Below are 19,808 nucleotides of genomic sequence, written 5' to 3'. Positions count from 1 at the left end.
AGATGTTCAGAAAAATAACTGTTTTTTTATATAACCATGTTCTGTGACTGGAAACGGCTGAAAGGAGTCAAACTCGCATGAGTTCATTGCATAATAATATGGCAAGTCAAACATTGATCTTGCTTATAAATAATACAGCTGTTAAGTGGAAAGGAAAATTGTTTTTTAATACCAGGAAGATAACTCCAAGACTTAGTTCGACCGAACAATTTTGACTTCACAATCATTTTCTGGATGCTTAACTACAGAGTTATGTTCAAAACTTAAAACGAAAAAAATTGGCAAAAATGGAGTGCCGGGTAAGTTTCCAACAAACTTACGACAGTAAGGAGACTGTATCAATACTCAACAGCTACTGGCTAGCTATGGTAACCAGGTCAAAAAAAAGAGGTCTCGTTGCTATTGAGATCCTCTCGAGTTTTGTTTATGTCAAAATTAATTTATCCCGTCATGCGCTTCGTCCGATAGTAGATCGCATATTATTACGCATAAATTATACGGGACTGATCCATCTTAAATCTTGATTATTGTGATATCTGTGCTATAGATGGATGTTGTAGTTGGTCACACTGTCGTGGATACAGATAATACATATTATGATAACTTAGATAATATTTATTATCAGCGGTGTCCGTGGCTTGTCATTAAGTTTCTACAATATCATGAAAAATAGTATCGAAGTATTTTACAGTTTTCGTAAAGTCCGTGTCTCCGTGATTGAAAATTAAAATAATTTTAGAATCTATCTATTCTGATTCAGTGTTATAATTAAATCAATGATAATATTTAAGATTTATAATTACAATTTAGGTACTATATTGAGAGCCATAGAACTAAGAAGAAGATCTTCTTTACGTCGTGTTTTTAATATGATGTATACCTTAAGCTAAACTGTGTTTGTAAAGAAGTAATTTGTTAATTCAGTGTCCCGGACCACTTTGAATAACATACCTGATTCAGATTTGTATAGACACTCATCTGCTGCAATTAACTAAATAATTGAACTAGTAGTTTGTGTGTAGTTTAAATGGATACGTGAGCATATTAAATTTTGTTCTAGTTTTTGACCTGGTACAATTATTTGTCGTTAACCTTTTAATATTTCAATTTTAGAACTGAAGAAGCTATGGATGAATTACAAATTGAAAAACCCAACAATGAAATTAGTGAATTACAAATTGAAAAACCCAGCGATGAAGTTTGTGAATTACAAATTGAAAAACCCATCAATGAAATTGGCGAATTACAAATTGAAAAACCCAATGATGAAATTAGTGAATTACAAATTGAAAAACCCAGCGATGAAGTTTGTGAATTACAAATTGAAAAACCCAACAATGAAATTGGTGAATTGCAAATTGAAAAATCTAACAGTGAAATTTGTGAATTACAAATTGAGAAACCCAACGATAGAATTGGTGAATCACAAATTGAAATCTCTGACACTGAAATTTGTGATTTAGAAACTGAAAACTCTGACACTGAAATGTGTAATTTAGAAATTAAAAACATTAACAGTAAAATTTGTGATTTAGAAACTGAAGACCCTAACAATGAAATTTGTGAATTACAAATTGAAAACCCGGTCAACAAAATTTGTGAATTACAAATTGAGAAACCCAACGATGGAAATGGTGAATCACAAATTGAAATCTCTGACACTGAAATTTGTGATTTAGAAACTGAAAACTCTGACACTGAAATGTGTGATTTAGAAATTAAAAACATTAACAGTAAAATTTGTGATTTAGAAACTGAAGACCCTAACAATGAAATTTGTGAATTACAAATTGAGAAACCCAACGATGAAATTGATGAATCACGAATTGAAATCTCCGACACTGAAATTTGTGATTTAGAATCTGAAAACTCTGACACTGAAATGTGTGATTTAGATATTAAAAACATTGACAGTAAAATTCGTGATTTAGAAACTGAAGACCCTAACAATGAAATTATTGAATTAGAAAATGAAGACTCTGACATTGAAATGTATGATTTAACACTTGATAATCCTGACAGTGAAACTGATGAATTACAAGCTGAAAACCCTGACACTGAAATGTATGATTTAACACTTGATAATGCTGACAGTGAAACTGATGAATTATCAACTGAAATCCATGAAACGTATGATTTAACACTTGATAACTCTGACAGTGAAATGTATGATTTAACAACTGATGATACCGACGTCATTGAAATTTGTGATTTAACTGAAGATAACGACGACGATGTAATTTGTGTATCTCAAGTTGAAGGAGTCAACAATTATGGAACTTGTGATTGCAATGATGAAGAATGTGTTGGGTGCTTTTGGCCCTGCGAATCGTGCTTGTCAAACAAATGTGGACACCAATGCCGGTTAGTTAAATATGAAAACAATGAAAATTAAAAATAAGGAGTTGTATATTTTTAGGTTTATATTTTTAAAGTAGAACTAGTATACAATATCAATAGCACTGATGATTTATATTTAAACTTTTAATACAGTGAAATATCAATTTATTTTTTATACATTAAAAACTACCATTAATATATCGTTATATATTAATGGTAGTTTTTAATGTTTTTATAATTTCTTTAATACAATTTTGATAGGTTTCAAAGCATTAAGTTTATTTATTCATACATATTTCCAAAAAGAATTGACCGTATAGTTTTATAATGTACCTTAACTACCTTACTAGATTCTAAATTTGTATGCCCTTTAAAATTGATGTTTATTTGCATCTATCTCTCTTTAAAATTTAAAGAATACAATTTTTTAAAAATGAATTTGCTTAAGAGGACACTACCTAGTTATTCAAGTTTGAAGAATACAAAAATAATGCATTTTGAAACAATGAAATCTTTTTTTTTATTATTGATTTCAAACAAATAAAAATGATATGTCATTGATAATGTTCTCAACTATATTGTAATCAATTTGGAATCTTAACTATCACTGCGGTCTGAGTTCTTCCAATCCGAGTAGAACAGTTTTTGCCATGTTGTACATTTGCAAGACGAAGACAACACATGTGGTTGTAACGTCCTCTCAAGTCAATACATAATGTATCTATATACTTTTTAAACCTTTCAACTTCTATAAATACTCATACAATAGATTGAAAGGTATTATAGCTACAGAATATAACAAGAAACTGCTACCTATATAAATACATTAGAATAAATTAATAATTGCGCATGGTTTGTTTGATTATAATCATAACCAATCAAAATTATTTATCCTTTTTATGTATAACAAGCGACAAGTGTCAAGTACACTCGAAAACACCTCGGTGAGCACCCAACTTTTACTGCTACAACACTTACTTCAATAAAATAAACTTAATTTTTTCATTACATTTTCCATCTACATAATTTATATCTTCATCAACTTAAAATTTGTAACTATAAACTTTAGTATTAATATAACCAAACAAAACAAATTATCATAATATTGTGTTGCATATAATTTTGTTGGTAAATTAATAACTTCTTATTAAAAGGACGTGATACCTGCATGGGTTGTCTCCGTCTTACAAGTGCGTAACATAGCAAATTGTACACTCAGCAGAACACGTGTAGGTCCGTTAATTTAAAAATTAGTGCGAATTGACCTCTTATAAAATCTAAAGGTAAGATTATTATCTAGGCAACCTCATAGGTTTTTTATTATATTTTAATTTTAATGCGATTTATAAGTATTTTAAGATGTATAAAAAATTTATAATTTCAAAATACTCATAACTCGCGTTAAAATTAAAATATAATAAAAAACCTATGAGGTTGCCTAGATAATAATCTTACCTTTAGATTTTATAAGAGGTCAATTCACACTAATTTTTAAATTAACGGATCTACACGTGTTCTGCTGAGTGTACAATTTGCTATGTTACGCACTTGTAAGACGGAGATAACACATGCGGGTATCACGTCCTCTTAATATTTAATATAGTACAAAAGATGGTTAAATACAATTTGAAATTCTTCAAATATGATATCATATCTAACATAATCATAGTATATAGTGTTTACAATTAACTTTTTTTATGCTTTTTTTGCTACACAAATTGTCCATATTTTTTATTCCCATTGAATGTATGCAGTGTATGCATGAAGTTAACATAAAATATTATCCACACTTATACATCATAATACCATGCATTACTTATTAATATTTAATTTTTTTTCAGTATCAATCGTGAGTGGAAGTATGAAAAATGGATAAGACAAGGAAGACGTCTTAAAAACTAATTTGTATCTAAATTTACAATATAATTATTGTATGATAATATTGTAAATAAATTGTTTATTTTTATCATTCAACAAATTTGTGTATGAATAAACAAATAAATCTTGGAGTTATTCAGCATACTTTTGCCCATTGATGAGGATCTTAATGTATTCATGAACTAACTTTTAGTTTGTCATGACAAGGACTTATAATATTAGTATTTGCTATTTTTAAACATTATGTACAGATAAAATAAAAGAGTTAGTTATAAATGTTTTATATGCATCAAGGATTTCAAATATAAAATTTTATAAGGCATAATTTTAGGTATTTTAGATTTTTAGTGTTACTAATAAGTAGGACTGAGGACTTCAAGTTTTTTAATATTTGTCTAGAAGAGTCACAGAACAATGTGAGTGATGTATAAATATGTTTCCTAACACAAGAAGGTTAAACTTACAATTTTATTTTGCTTATTTTGTCATTATCGCATGTAAATGCATATTTGAGTATATATGACAGATTAAGAGCATACATAGGTACACATTTGGAAAATGTTGATGTTAAATATAATACAACAGATAAAAATATTATTTTCTGAATGTTCGCCTATATTTAATATAAATATATTAATACTAATATCCGATCAGTTAGGTAGTTCACTATCTGCCTGATATCATTGCTATGTGGGATTGTAGGAAGTAAACTTTAGCTTGTCATCATTTATCGCTTACTGTTGGTCGATTATCGTGCAATTAATTTTTCAAGTAAAATATATATAGTAGTATATGATATTATAATTTTTTAGTGAGCACATCTTAAGTGCATATTATTTGATTTTTAAATGCGTATGTACATACAAATTTTGATTTTTTTGAGTACTTGAAGTTGACAGCCCTACTAATGAGCATTAAAATAAATTTTCTTTACTATTTTATAAATATCTTAATATAAATTAAAATAGAAAAAAACGTATACAGTCTAAAAACACCAACTTTTTATTCAGTGGCGTGCCAACAAGGTAGGATGATGAGCAACGGCTTGAAACGAAAAACTGATCACCATTATTGATGTACAATCTTTATAAAAAATGATATCATTGGGAAATTAAAGTGCAATAAAATATAACAAATTAACTATTAAGAATAATGGCACACAAACACAAACATAGTTATATCATTTTGTAGATTATTTTTGCTGTTAGTGGTGTTAGCTCGTAGTTATTGGCAATACTGTAATAATTTTAGTTAAGGAATAATGGTTATATTAGGTCATTATTTTAGATGAACTAAAAGACCAAGGCTGTGCAAGTTAACAATATTTTTTAACTAAGTTAAGTTAAGTTAAATTAAAATCTAAATCTAGTTAAAAGTTAAAAGTTAATCCAAAATTGTCTATCAATGGAACTAAGTTAAGTGTTAACCAACATTTAATATTAAGTTTTTGACTCAAGTTAAATTAGTTAAAAAAAAAAGTTTCTTGTTTTCATATTGTTGGTAAAATAAAAATAATCGGTACCTAAAATTGTTCATGTTATTAGACCAAAGAACTATTATTATTTTATGTGTTTCAAAAGGTAACAGTACACATTTTTTTAGTACACTTACAAGTTACAACTTATAAAATGTGTACCAGCAATTTGTACTCCTACAATAGTTCATATCATTTAAAAAAAATTTATACCTACTTTTAATAAATAAAAAAAATTCATATGTATATACATTTGAAATTGTATTTTTTGTTTTTCTGCAAATATTCCTAAGTATTAATTGCTTATTATTTTCAATTTTATAATAATAAAATAGCATTTTAAACTTTACTTTAAATTATACATTTAAATTGTATAAATATAATAAAATATATTTTATATAGCTAAAGTCTAAAGCTCCCGTGTAGACACAATGAAGGTAGGTAATTTAATATTTAAAAAATGATATGAATCAAATAACGGCATAGATGCCAAAAAATAACGGGCATTGCTAATATTAGTAATTTCATAATATAATTAAGTATTTATATTTTATACGAATTTGAAAACATATTGCATAATAGTTAAAATTGAAATTAACTTAACTTTTTTAAACTCAAGTTAATTAAAAATCTTCTAAAGTTAATAATCATAAGAAAATTAACTTAACTTTAACTATTATTAAAGCGTTAATACCCAGCCAAAGACCATTTGCTTATAATTTAGATAATATAATTATTATATGCTTTTCAAAAAAATATTGTTTTAGAGTGTCTAATTCTGGTTTAAAAATTGGACGTACATTTCAGAGGTGTTATTCATTTTTCTTCAAAAAGCGTATTTTGGAGGGCATGACCAGTCTCCACCAAAAGTGTACCTTTCCCTTTTCTTCCAAATGAAAAAATATGACTTCATAAGAGAAATATCATAACATAGTAAGTTATAAGAATGTAATGATAAAATATGCCATTTATATTTTATGTGAAATAATAATAAAAAAATAATTTTAATAGTATATGTAAATTATAATATGACATTTATGTAAAATAAAAATGAAAAATGCACAGGTAAATAGTATGACACTTATAATTCTATTAGCTAGGTAACAATATTCTTACTCATTAACAAATCAAACCAAAAGAATCATTGTATACAAAAAACAATTCTGAGAGAAGATGGTCTATCTGCCAATAATATTACTAAATACATCATTCAAAACATCGTTTGAAGTTATCTTTATTATAATTAATTATTTCTATAGTATGTAAAATGAGTAAATAACACCATGAAAAATAAAAAAATCTGAAAATTGGGGTTGGATGTGAGAAATTGAAAGTATTTAATAAAACAGTACTACTTAACCTAAGAAAGGGTTTCAGGGAATTTCCCTCAGTAAAATGCAACAAATGTCATACATAGAACAAAAAAAAACAATACTATTATATTTTGTGGATAAGCTAGATATGATTTATTGATTATCAATATATTAATCAATTGATTTATATCTTACACCACGATATGTATATTGTAAGTAAATAGGTACTACAGAGTGTCTTGGGTAGGTAACTCTTTTTAACATAAATTGCAGTTTAACCTACTTTATTATAGTGTTATATTACCCTATACTTTTAAACTTATACAAACATTGTTTGAACTATTTTTATGATGCTTTTGAAAATTATTGATTAACCTTTTATTTTCTCAACAGAAACGTTACTGAAGCTGAACATAAGTTAAATTAAGTTTTTAATAAAAATTAAATTAAAAAAAAATCAGGTAAGTGGATAACGCTCTGATGTACATTAGGTGTCTAGAAAATAGCTGTACCTAATGGATGTGTTAAATAAAGACGGTCTGTTGGCCTATAGTATTACTAAGTAGGTATATTTTATGATATCATTGTGATTAAAGTAATTTATTTTACTATTAGGCATTAATATAGTTACCTAATACAGTGTATAGTATACTACAGTGAGTTAAATTCAATTTTGCCGAATACACTCGATTTGAAAATGTAATTGTGTGTATTAAATATAATAATATACCTACTCTAAAAGTTTAGAGTACTCATGAGTAATATTTTTTAATTACATCAAAATAACTAAAATATTCTTGGTTTTAATATGTGATTTCATCTATATTTGAACTTAAAATCTGTGTAAAAAGAATTGTGTTTATACATTTTTTTTATATTTTTTGGTTACAGTATGAAATATTTATGACAATCCTTGTTTTACATTTTGAATTCTTCGTTATAAAAATTGAACATTTACACATTTTTTAACTACAAAATAATTTTAAAATTCTAAAGATTTTGATACATTTTGTCATAATTTGAAATTTAAATATTAAAAAAAAAACATGCCTATGGACCTTAAATATTCATCAACTGCTGGTATAACAATTTATGAGAAACCTTGTATTAAATTTCAATTTTTTATCGGCAATAATTTAAAAAAAAACTAATAAAAAAAATAAAAATCTTCTTGGTATGCTTATAAATAGCTCAAAAAGAGCCGCGTTATTTTGAAAATTGTATTCATGTAAATAATAAATATGTAATTATGGAGCTATATTTATTAAATGGTAAATAATTTGGGCATCTTAAAAATAGTTCAAATTCACTAAAATATAAACGTCGTTTACATTAATGTTCAATATGAAAAAAAAAATGAATGACGTTCTTTAATATAAAAGGTAGGTATACTAAACATTTCTACAGACTAGCAAATAAAACAAATTATTGTTATTATTATAAAAATATGAACTTGGACGTGTGAACCAAATTCATGAATGGCGTTCTTTGACTGAGTCTAACCCCTTTCCTAAAATTTGTAAAAGTGCCGCTTTATTATTTTGCACGGTCATTAGGAGTTCCAGTTACGTCAATGGACTTTCATTGTATACATTGTATTATGATTAAGCCATTAGGGTAAGATATATAGAAATAGATTATTGTAAAAGACATGCTATATATCACTGTATTTTTTCGTCAAGACATCCCACATCATTGCTAGATGTTGTTACCCCTCTCGTACTTCTGTTGTTCATTAGGCGTAGAATGAGGTGGGGGCTAAGGGGCTATAGCCATCCAGAATTCTGTTAAGCCCCCTCAGAATTCCCAGGAAGTTCCGGCAGCGTCGTCGATACCTCAAGGGGAAAAAAAGGCTATAGCCCCCCATATAAATTAATTACGCTATATATGCTATTATACACAGTTCTTGTCTATTAGTATATTAAGGTCTATCGGTACCTATATGGGTTGTTCAGGCTGGGATACTACCAGCCTTTTTGGAGATTTCTAGTTAACTGCCCTGCACTTTTGGGGATTCCCACTTTACCAGTTACCACCCACTGGTCGGAAAAGGTCGCTCTCCAATTCTTCAACCGTCAATCGTCATCACTCACCGAAAACTAAGTTTTCTGTGTAGACGTGGTAAAAAATATACTAAACCTCTCGATATGCACGGAGTTATATGTTCTCAATATTCGTGTAGCCTGCAGGAACACTTCAGTTGTTGCAGTCAATAGTTTTTTTTTGGGAATATTTCGCAATTTTTGTTGCATATACAGTGTATACTCTCGATTATCCGCTTTCTTCCTCGGAATCATCTACATACCTTAATGACTAATGTATACAAAAAAATATATATACACACATATATTTACATTATAAATCATTATCAGTTTAATTGGGTGATAATATTTGTGATTGCCGATTACTCGATGACGACGTAAAATACAATATGGTTGTTTAATATTAATACATAATATGCATGTAAATATTATGTTATATGTTCGGAAAAATTTTTTTTCAATTTTCAATTTCCAATTTATTTTTTAATATTTTTTTAATTTTGCGGATTATCCTCGGAATTCATTTATCCGTGGATGTCCTGCCACCCTATTCATCGGATATTCGAGAGTACACTGTATATATTAATATATTATATTTATAACGCATATAGTAAATATTGTTGTACAATGTATTTTGGAAATCATTTAAGGTACATCAAAGTAAAGAATAAATAACTGAAGACATGGTTTTGTTATACTTTTTTTTTAATATACACTCAAGCAAATACAGTAAACGAAATATGATAATATTAAGTATAAAGAAATACAGATTATTAATTAATTATAAAATAATAATATTCATTTTAATAATAATAATAATTAAAGATAATAAGTACATAGGTAATAGATAATAGGTAATACATAATATTTGATTAATATGACTTATGTTTTCAACTGCACGTATTTAAGCGATTTGAAAGTTTTTTTGAAAATCTACAATATAATAGGTACAGGTATCTAAACATAACTACAATGATACTGTTATTGTTGCCAAATAATTAATTGTTGTAGACTTTACTTGTCTTGGGTTTTAGGAACAAAGAATTTCAAAAATAATTTAGACAGGTCTTTGAAATGTTGTAAGCTTTTGTGTGGAATATTTATTTTAATTTATCAAGTAATCAATCAGTCACCCCTATATACTTAATAGATACCTATTATACTTGTTCTGAGTATAAGTCAATGGTACCATCATTACTGGGACACATTAACCGTACATCGATGCACACATTATTTATGAATATTCTGCATAGAATAATGAATATAGGAAACATTACATTTGAAAAAGATAAAAAAACAAATATTATGGAGATACGAAAAAAAAAGAAACACAACAGAAACAGCATTTCAAAGATAGGTATCGTAAAAAGTTCATCTGTAATTCAACGGAATTCTCTTACCGGACATGTGGAGTCCGAAACGAGAAATATTGGTTAAAAATGTAAAAAAAAAATAACAATATTACAAAATTCTGTATTTACTATCATCCGTGCAATTTTATGATATATATATTTATACTTAATAATAATATACGATTTAAAATATGCAATAATGTATAATAATATTATTTAACATTCAAATTATTATTATATTGGATGTATATATTGTAATATCATTATAGCGTATAATTTATTCATAAATAGTTATTTTAAACGTTAGAAACGTTAAACGTAATATTTTAAACTTAACCTATTAAACGGATAAATCGAATCTAAGAGCAGTTGGAAAACTAAAACAAAGTAGAAGAGGTGTACACATAAGTGGTTACGTGTATACCACATAGGCGTATGTTAAATGCGATTGGTACATCTGAGTTTTAAAAACATATTTTTTTATCAATTATAGTTAAACACACGTTAATGATTTTTATTATGTTATAAAAAATAAAAGAAAAAGAAATATCTTATTACGTATACCTATAATATTATTATAATCATGTATTATACAAAATAGCGTAGTTACCTATACGTATAGGTAGAAACCTATACAGAAAGGCGCGAACGTTTTCATGTTCCTATACGCTTTTGATCGGGTAATGAAAATCTTGTGGACGAGAATACAATAATATTATTATAGTGTTGGTAAAAAAAGAAAAAACAAACTGCATGGCCATAATTTTATTTACTACCGTTTTTGGAAAAATAACACATACCACACACATAGTGTAATGTATACCATGCGTGTACGTTTATGCGCGGCCATTGCGAACGGTCGATGTAGTTATGTGTTATATCCGAAAAAAATATAAATCCGTTCGGCGTGCGTAGTATTATAATAATATGTTGGTTTGCAGGTATGTTAATAATACAGGCAGATGGATGATATCATAATAAACGATAGTTAGGTAAGTGTGAGTAACATACCCGCCTATAATACTTTACTATCGACCAACTCGGCCCACCCGAACCATCAGCGCCCGACTATAATATCCGTATTCCCGGCTGCACGAGTCGTGTGCAGAACGTCCGAATAGTTTCGCAGCAAACATCGTATAGAGGTACCTTGAAGGCGGGTTTTAACTGTATACACGTCCGCTATAATCACCTGTTGTGATTGGATGGTTAGGTTTGGTTACCACGCAATTAACCACATTACCATGTGGTTGGACACGGCTGAACACTTCTTGTACACGGCACAAGACAGTCCATATAGCGGAAATTCGTCTTAATTGTTCGGACATAGGTACGAACGCCGTTACGATGCATTTGCGTCTGTCGTATACCACACTGTCGAACGCGGTTTAAACCGGCTCGGTATATTGGTCGACACCGTTCACCTCCTATGCGATGTTCAGACTTTTCAATAGGTACATCTGCCTCGCATTCGATTTGTTCGCGGAGAAAATTGCTCGGTGTCAATGTTTTCAAGAAAACGGCCATTAACAAGATAATATTTGATACCTACGACATAATAATATTATCGTGGATGCCGTTTAAATTGAAGTTTCAGATCCCGATGGCTCTATTTTTGTTTGAAAAAAAAAACATAATTAAGCTTTAGTCATAAGAAAAATCTAGCAGGTAAGTACTTTTAAAATCGATTTTTGCCTTCAGAATGATGGATTTTATTCTACGCAGCCGACATTTCATTGTTTTTGATTTCAAGTTATTAAGGATGTTTAGGGATATTAAATATATTATGTAATGGCTATATAGGTACATCTGGAATGGTATCATTCATAATATATAATACTTTTTTGTTGAAAACATTCTATGCAAAATAACTCGATTTCTAGTTTTATACAAACAGAATATTTGCTGGACACGTTTTTTTGTTTGTCTTGGTTAATACGTAATAATAGATTAAAATATACCACATATTACTAAAATTATAATTAATAACGTTTTATAATAACACAATATAATCATTACACCTATTCTACTATAAATAAGAATTAAACACTACAAAATACAGTCGTTCAGAATACAAACGATAATGCCATCTAAACTTTTAACACATGAAATTTCACAAATAGCTTAATAATTTTTTTAACATTTAAAATAGTATGACAGAAAAAAAATGATTTACATCATAATTATATGACAAATGAATTATGTTGTATAAATAATCAATTTTTTTTTTCATTCTAAAGCTTAAATATAAATCACTTATCAACTATTATTATAATATTATTTTTAAAAGTCGCAGTTTATATTTTATTTATCAGATGTTGAATATGAATATTATTGTTGGTAGTTTATAGAGATGTTTAAGCTATTTTTTTTTGTATTTTAGGTATTGTCCATTAGAGAAACAAATTTTTTTTTGATTCAATTTTTTTTAAAAATATATTTTTGCAATATTGATTGAAATTTGATGAATTTTTTATCATATTGTTCGAAATATAGCTATGTAGATATAGACTATTAATATTGTTTTTATTGTTTGCTCGGTTAAGGAATTTAAATATTTAAATGGGTAGTTGTCATTTTTTATAAACAGATATCATATTTAATTTTTTTTTAGGTTTTTGATGGGAATTTCATTGTTAAGAGTATACACACTTTTAAGTATTTTATTTGCATTAACTTTTTTTTCAATGCTATTGCATATAATGAATGTATTGATAAACATAAGCATACGACTTTTATTGTTGGTAATTTATACCTCTAATTAAAATATATTAACATTAAAATTAAACGTATAATAATAAAAATCTACCAATAAAATACTTTACCTCCTAATGACTTAAAATATTAAGTTTAAACAAAATGTTATGTTCTAAATATATAGGCATCCATTTACATACTTTCTAATTATCAGTTATGGTTCAGAAGAGTTTAATACTTTATTTGGCGTTCACACAATTGAAAAGGTACCTTAACATTTTAATTAAACATCAAATTAAGTATAATGGCTTAAATTAATTTACTTATGTTAATTTTAAATCGTTCAATGTTTTTGAAATGTAGTAATAAATATAAGACATGTTTTTGCTTTGTCTTTATGTATACGAATTCGCGATCTGCATTTTTGATAAAATACTAAGATCTAAAAGTTTTTGAATCGCAAAAATTATGGTTGTCAATGGTTCAGTGGTTGTTACAATATTATGCATTCTGTTATTGATGATGCATATCATCTCACATAAGCGCCTCATAAGAAAACTGTATTTTTTAATAACGCTAGGTTTTATACTCATAATGAATATAACTTTATTAATATTGCATAGTTATTAAATGCGACGGAAAATAAAAATGTACAATTATTTTGGAATCTGGGATATCATTTTATTTATGAAGTACAACGAAGAAAGTGTGCAACAATGACATACTTAGTGTTATAAAATGAGTTTATTAAAAATTAATTTTGGTTATAGGTAAAACCATCGAAAGACACAATTGTACAACTGAGAACATAATTTAAATACTCTTGAAGTTTTTCCATAATATTCATGATGAAACAATATTACTTAATCGAATAACACAACGTCTAACACGGCTAAACAATTGGCTAAGAATTAATCGTTTAATATTTTTGGAATTATTTTCTGATAGAAGGTAAATTATTAGTATAATATTGGTGCTTAATATTATTTATATGTGTGGCATTAGGGTAATGCACAGTGATTGGTTTTTAGTTTTAATTAATTTGTATGTATGCTAATTTTGATTTTTACTTATCACTGGCCGATTAAAATTATATTGTTTCATAGATATAGCTGCTAAAATTTGATCACTCAAAATTCTTCAGGAATGTCATTCAAAAGCATATTTAATATTTGTCACTGATGGCGTAATGTACATTATATCGTTATAATTAATTAACATTGGCCATTTTATTTTAATGACTGTAGTAATAACCATTTTGAAACTCGCGATTCTTGTACAGCTTATAAATAGGCGCCTAGTGATCCTTGCATATATTAATGTATATGATGTCGCTATTTTATTTTGAATTGTTTTTTTCATAGATATTTTATCGTCCCGGTATTATGCTGGTCTCTGCAGTTTATCGTACATCTACTAAACTCATTATAGAGAGTTTGTAAAAAACTGTGTCGATGTTCATCGGTGTACGATGAATGATGATCATATAGTTGTATTGATCGTTATCGTAAAGATACATTTTAGGACAACACCGAGTGAAGGATTCAAAGAAGACAGTCTTTAGCGTGATTTGAGTTTTATTGGCTCAGGGTTTTGGTCACATTCAGAAAAAAGATAATGAAAAGAACAACTTAAGTGACGAAACTAAAGTGATTTAGGTAAGAAATAGTATCTTTCTGGACAAGTAAAAATAAAACCGTACATGAACCTGGGGGGGAGGAGGAGGAGGTGGTGGAGGAGGAGGAGGATTAGGAGGGGGTAAATACAAGGCGTTTGGTACTGCTGAGTGAATGAGAATAAGAATTAGTATTGTTTCAATTTTAAAATCCATCAAATATTTAAATGAAGTTACAAGCACTTGGAGGGCGCAGGAGCCTTGCCAAGATATTAATCAACCGGCAGAAAGTCAAGTTGCATAACCGACTCATAATAGATGAACAACGTTCGATTGGTTATTTTGGGCGGGTAAGCATAAATGTTCTACTGGAGACAGGACGTTTGAAACAGAATGGTACTTTGAACTACTGCTGTCGTATTATTAGAGTGTAATAGATGCGACGTGCGGACTACAATGGCGGTGGTAGAATTATTATAATTATTAATTTAACCTTTAATAGATCACGTGCATACGAATTGAGAACAATATCAATCGGCTAGTAGTATAGTATGTCAGTGTCGTATATTGTTACTATAACTACGTGGAGTCTTTATAATGTAGTGCGTGGTATCTTGAAGTAGACGGTATGGTATAGTGAAGGATTTTCGGTGTGGTCCATGTTTCGATGATGGGTTGCGGTGAAGAAGGTTATCCGTGAAAACATATGGAGGGTATAGGTAGGGACGTGTGGTGCTGAAATCATAGAATAGAAAATATAAATTATATACAATTCAGACTTCTCTATTACTGCAGTTTGTATACAACGGTAATTTTAATGATTAAACTCATGCACGATGATGTGTAAAATACATTTTTAATATAGGTATTCAGGGGTTTTGTTTTATTGCGTGTATCGTTTACAAGAAGTTTCACTATTTTTTATACATATTTTGAAATTATATTGTTTTAATACTTAATATTATATACATAAAAAATAATGTTTCAAAATGTGGGTTTGTGGAAAATTCATAAATGTTTAAGTACTTAACCATCATCGAATTATTATCTTGTACTTAGTTGTTTTAACATGGGGTTTACGCTTAAAAATTTACTTTTTTAGTTATTTTATGATTAATTATCGTATTGATTAGAGTTAAAAAAACATGTTTCTAACAAAAATAATTGATTCTAATTTTCTCTAATAATTTTTTTAAAATGTATTATCTATAATTTATGATTTGTATTTAAATATGAATTCTGTGGATGATTCATAATAGTCATAATTAAATATGTGTTTATAGATTACAATCATTTAATTCGTTTCAAAAGAGATACACATAATATACGATGCACAATATGCATACGATTTCTACGAGTTTTATTATTTTCATATAAATCTACTCTACTCTATGTATTCTTTAATTGTTTTCGAAGAATAAATTACGTTATCTAAATGTTTACAAACAAATATTTTTTATTTGTTTTTTTAAATTAAAAGTATTCTGTAGCTTACGGTTTCTATTTGTTTTTGAAATTTTATATAAAATATGAGCATACTAAAAATTATTTAATATACAATTAATATTCAACATTGTTCAATAAAATAGTTAGGTAAATAAATAAATTACTTGCTTATTTACTCAATGAATATTTTTATAAAGATTTGTATCTTCTATAGTCTTATGTTTCTATCAATATGTACAATTATATTAATAAATTACTGAAGGGTCAACTAAATCAGTGAGTAAAAACCAATGTTAAAAATAAAAATAAATTTTACATTCATATAATAATGGCTTATATAAATATATAATGAAAATCAGTTTAGTTATCCTAATAACCTAATACAATATTATAATGTAATATGCATTTAATCAAATTACCTTTATTTTTGGAATTTAAGCAAGATAGTAGGTGACCATAGCCATGATGCAAAGCAATGGTGTTTGGATGGTCTTAGGAGCCGCCTTGTTGTTAATAGCAGTGATGCTCATATCTCTCAATTCTGGGTCTGATTTTAAACAAAACAGTTAGGTGTTACAATTATAATTAAAATTCATGTTATCAAGTAATAAAATAAATACAGAATATTACTAACCGGAAAGAACTGAATTTCCTGGGTGTGCTTCTGTAAATTTAATAAAAATATACAAATTAATTAACAATATAATAATTAAAGACAATAGTATTATTATAATTCCATGTTGATAACAATTTTCTTGATAGATAAATTATACAATATACAATACACTTCAATATTCAAACAGTATTCATCATCAAGGTGCAATAGTCATTACTTATTCAATATACCTATAACGAAAGTTACAATATAAAAACGAGTGAATAAAAATAATAAAACAAAAAAAATATACCTATACGAAGGATCGTAATTTACGAGAAACCTAGAAGAGCTTAAAATAAAAATAGAAACATATTTTATCACTTTTATCATACTTGACTTATTTAATTAACCATTAAATTATAAAAAACCAACTGATTATGAAATGTAATAAAATTAAGGAAACCGAGAATAAGCTCGGATGGAAGAGAGAAGTCTGTAAGCTAAGAAAACTTAATACTTTATTGTATACCAAAACGAGTTAAGGTTTCAAGAATTTTTTAACGACTATTAGTATACTAGGTAAGCATAATCTTAATTTGTTTCTATTTCTTTATTTATCACTTTTATATTCGTTTAAGGATAAGTAATGTATGCTAGGAAACTAAACAAGAACTGAATTATCTATGAAATAATAAAACATAATATATGTAAGTAATAAATACATCATTATTATTATTTAAAATGCTCGTGTATAAATTAAGCTTAAGATCGACCCAAACGCTCTTACGAATCAATTAAAGTACCCATTACTGGTGATGAGTTTTTTTATTTATAGCACACAAATTATGATAAATGCATTATAATGACAAGATTTAGTGTTCTTACTCAAATGGAAATATGGAATTGTATCGATTAATTTATTTTTAGATCAAATCTGGTTGTATGTTTTGATGTATGTAGGACGTCGGAGTCACGAGTTTAGGCGAAAAGACATAATTATTTAACTAGCGGTGATTAATGTATAAATATTAAATGTAGATATGTTTAGACTTTTGGGGATTATTGAACTAACATAAATGCTAGAATACGTGGAGTAAACCGCATTGTCTATAAGAGTTTCTAATCAACACGGTTCACAGGGAAAACAAAAATGTACCGTTCTTTGTGCTGGTGGTGAAGAAGAAAGATTGGGAAACTTCGCTCCAACCATAGCGGTTTCTGGATTGAACGGTTGCCTCGTATTTGGTGCCAGGGTCCAAGTCTCGGATGGTTTCAGTCCGGCTCTTTTCCAATTGGTCGGTGGATGCAGGGTTAAGCAACAGTTCTGTCCAATCATCGTTCCACTAAAATATGAAAATCATAATTGGACTTAGGTATTTTACAATATTAGATACATATTTTACCGAGGCATAATGAAAGCAATATAATACCGATGTAAATCATACTTCCTCTTACACACATGGCGTATACAGGGGTGGGGTGGGGGGGTTTCAGCTCCCGCTCTTCCATTGGCCCTGTCTTGGTATAAAATGTATATAATAAAAGGCAAGGAAAAAATTATTATATTCCTGAAAATAGTTGTAAAAAAACTTTTTGCGTTTTATCAATTATTTGTAGTGGTTATTAGTTACAGGATATAATAGTAACAAACAAGTATTAGGTAAAGGATATAAAATTCTGATTTACTTTGTTTTACCCTCCCAAATTGATAAATCCTGGGTACTCCTGCACTGTCTATGCTGTATACCTATTATTTTAAATGCTAGTACTTCATGCCTTATGGTACATAACGTACTTTTAGTGGTGTATGATTTACTTTATTCTTGTGATTCAGTAATAAATATAATAAACATAGTATTAATATAATAGATGCCGGGTTGAATTCCATTTGTTTTGAATAAGAAAACAATAGAAGTACATATGAACTTGCATTCAGAACACGATAAAAACGATGAAGTATACAGAAGAATTCATACCAAATAAATCTTAGCCCGACAATTCATATTTTTTATGTTTTAAATTGTATTTTATATTCTTATTACACTAGATAACCCAAAACAAAACATTATGTTTCGTATTATTATTTATGTAGTAAAACTAAAAACAATATAAGAGTATATACAAATTGTAAATTATTTGAGTCTTAGTGTTTTTGAAAAAAAAGAATCTCGCTATGATTATATTACTAGAAAAACGCTAATTATTTTTATGATGCTACTCTGCGCAGTCTGTATAATACTTGTACACAGTTCTATAACGATAAATTGAATTATTTTTCCTCGTTATTATAAAAAGTTGAAAAATACGGTCTCGATGGTTATATTATAGCGGCACGGTGTTAAAATGAATATTGTAGTTTATGTTTGTAACCAATACTTGTAAAAAAACCATTAGGTTGCTGCATAATGCACTGGAAGAAAAAAATACTCTGTGGAGATTTTTAAAGTAGTATATATTATACAATGTTCTTAACTACAACGTATGATTATAAGAATATTATACGATTTTAAGAATACGATGGCTATTATTTTCTAGTACACGATTATACCCTTTGAATATGTGTATATGACCTATTCTATAGGTGTATATATTAAATGTACCCATAATACACGACAGGACAGTGGGAAGAGGAACAAAATGAATGTTGTATTATTTTGATGCCAACACTTTTTAGATGTAACGGTTAACGGAAGTTCTACTGTAAAAAATATTAATACGGATTATAGTTTATAATAATTATATAGGAATAACGATTACAGTAAAAACCAAATAGTATTATAAACATTATAACCTATATACACACTAACAATCACCAAATTCATGCTCCATAACTAAAGCTCTTCGTTTTCGCTTCGATTACCTTCAAAATTTTCATTAAAAGAACAGCCGAAGTTAGGTCACCGCAAGAAATTTAATCGACACTATAAACTCCCAATTTCCTTGTCTAGCAAATGCATTGATGTAATTCGCCAGGTATATATTTAAAACGATTCAATGATTATATCGAAAGTGCATAAATTTGTTATTAAATAGAGGTAATTGTATAAACTTAT

General features: G+C 27.9%; 2 protein-coding genes across 2 annotated transcripts in view; one reads left to right on the top strand and one right to left on the bottom strand.

Moving 5' to 3' along the window:
- The first annotated feature begins 643 nt into the window (after window positions 1-643).
- LOC111026380 (coiled-coil domain-containing protein 1) lies at window positions 644-4,360 on the top strand. The gene is made up of 3 exons (XM_022304458.1): window positions 644-1,035; window positions 1,114-2,364; window positions 4,182-4,360. The coding sequence occupies exons 1-3, from the start codon at window positions 1,028-1,030 to the stop codon at window positions 4,240-4,242; spliced, it is 1,320 nt and encodes a 439-aa protein (XP_022160150.1). The 5' UTR covers window positions 644-1,027; the 3' UTR covers window positions 4,243-4,360.
- Window positions 4,361-13,837: 9,477 nt separating this feature from the next.
- LOC111026361 (limbic system-associated membrane protein-like) overlaps window positions 13,838-19,808 on the bottom strand; it is an 85,939-nt gene continuing 79,968 nt past the window's right edge. Inside the window, exons 8-11 of the mRNA XM_022304425.1 lie at window positions 17,912-18,098; window positions 16,792-16,821; window positions 16,577-16,704; window positions 13,838-15,446 (exon numbers count right to left, since the gene is read on the bottom strand). Of these exons, the coding sequence (XP_022160117.1) occupies window positions 16,592-16,704; window positions 16,792-16,821; window positions 17,912-18,098 (330 nt within the window). The 3' untranslated portion in view covers window positions 13,838-15,446; window positions 16,577-16,591. The remainder of the gene's footprint in view (window positions 15,447-16,576; window positions 16,705-16,791; window positions 16,822-17,911; window positions 18,099-19,808) is intronic.

This window comes from Myzus persicae, unplaced genomic scaffold (assembly GCF_001856785.1).
Source record: "Myzus persicae strain clone G006 unplaced genomic scaffold, MPER_G0061.0, whole genome shotgun sequence".
Lineage (NCBI taxonomy): Eukaryota > Metazoa > Arthropoda > Insecta > Hemiptera > Aphididae > Myzus > Myzus persicae.
Note: the sequence above shows the minus strand (reverse complement) of the source record. Positions and strands in the feature narration are given on the sequence as shown.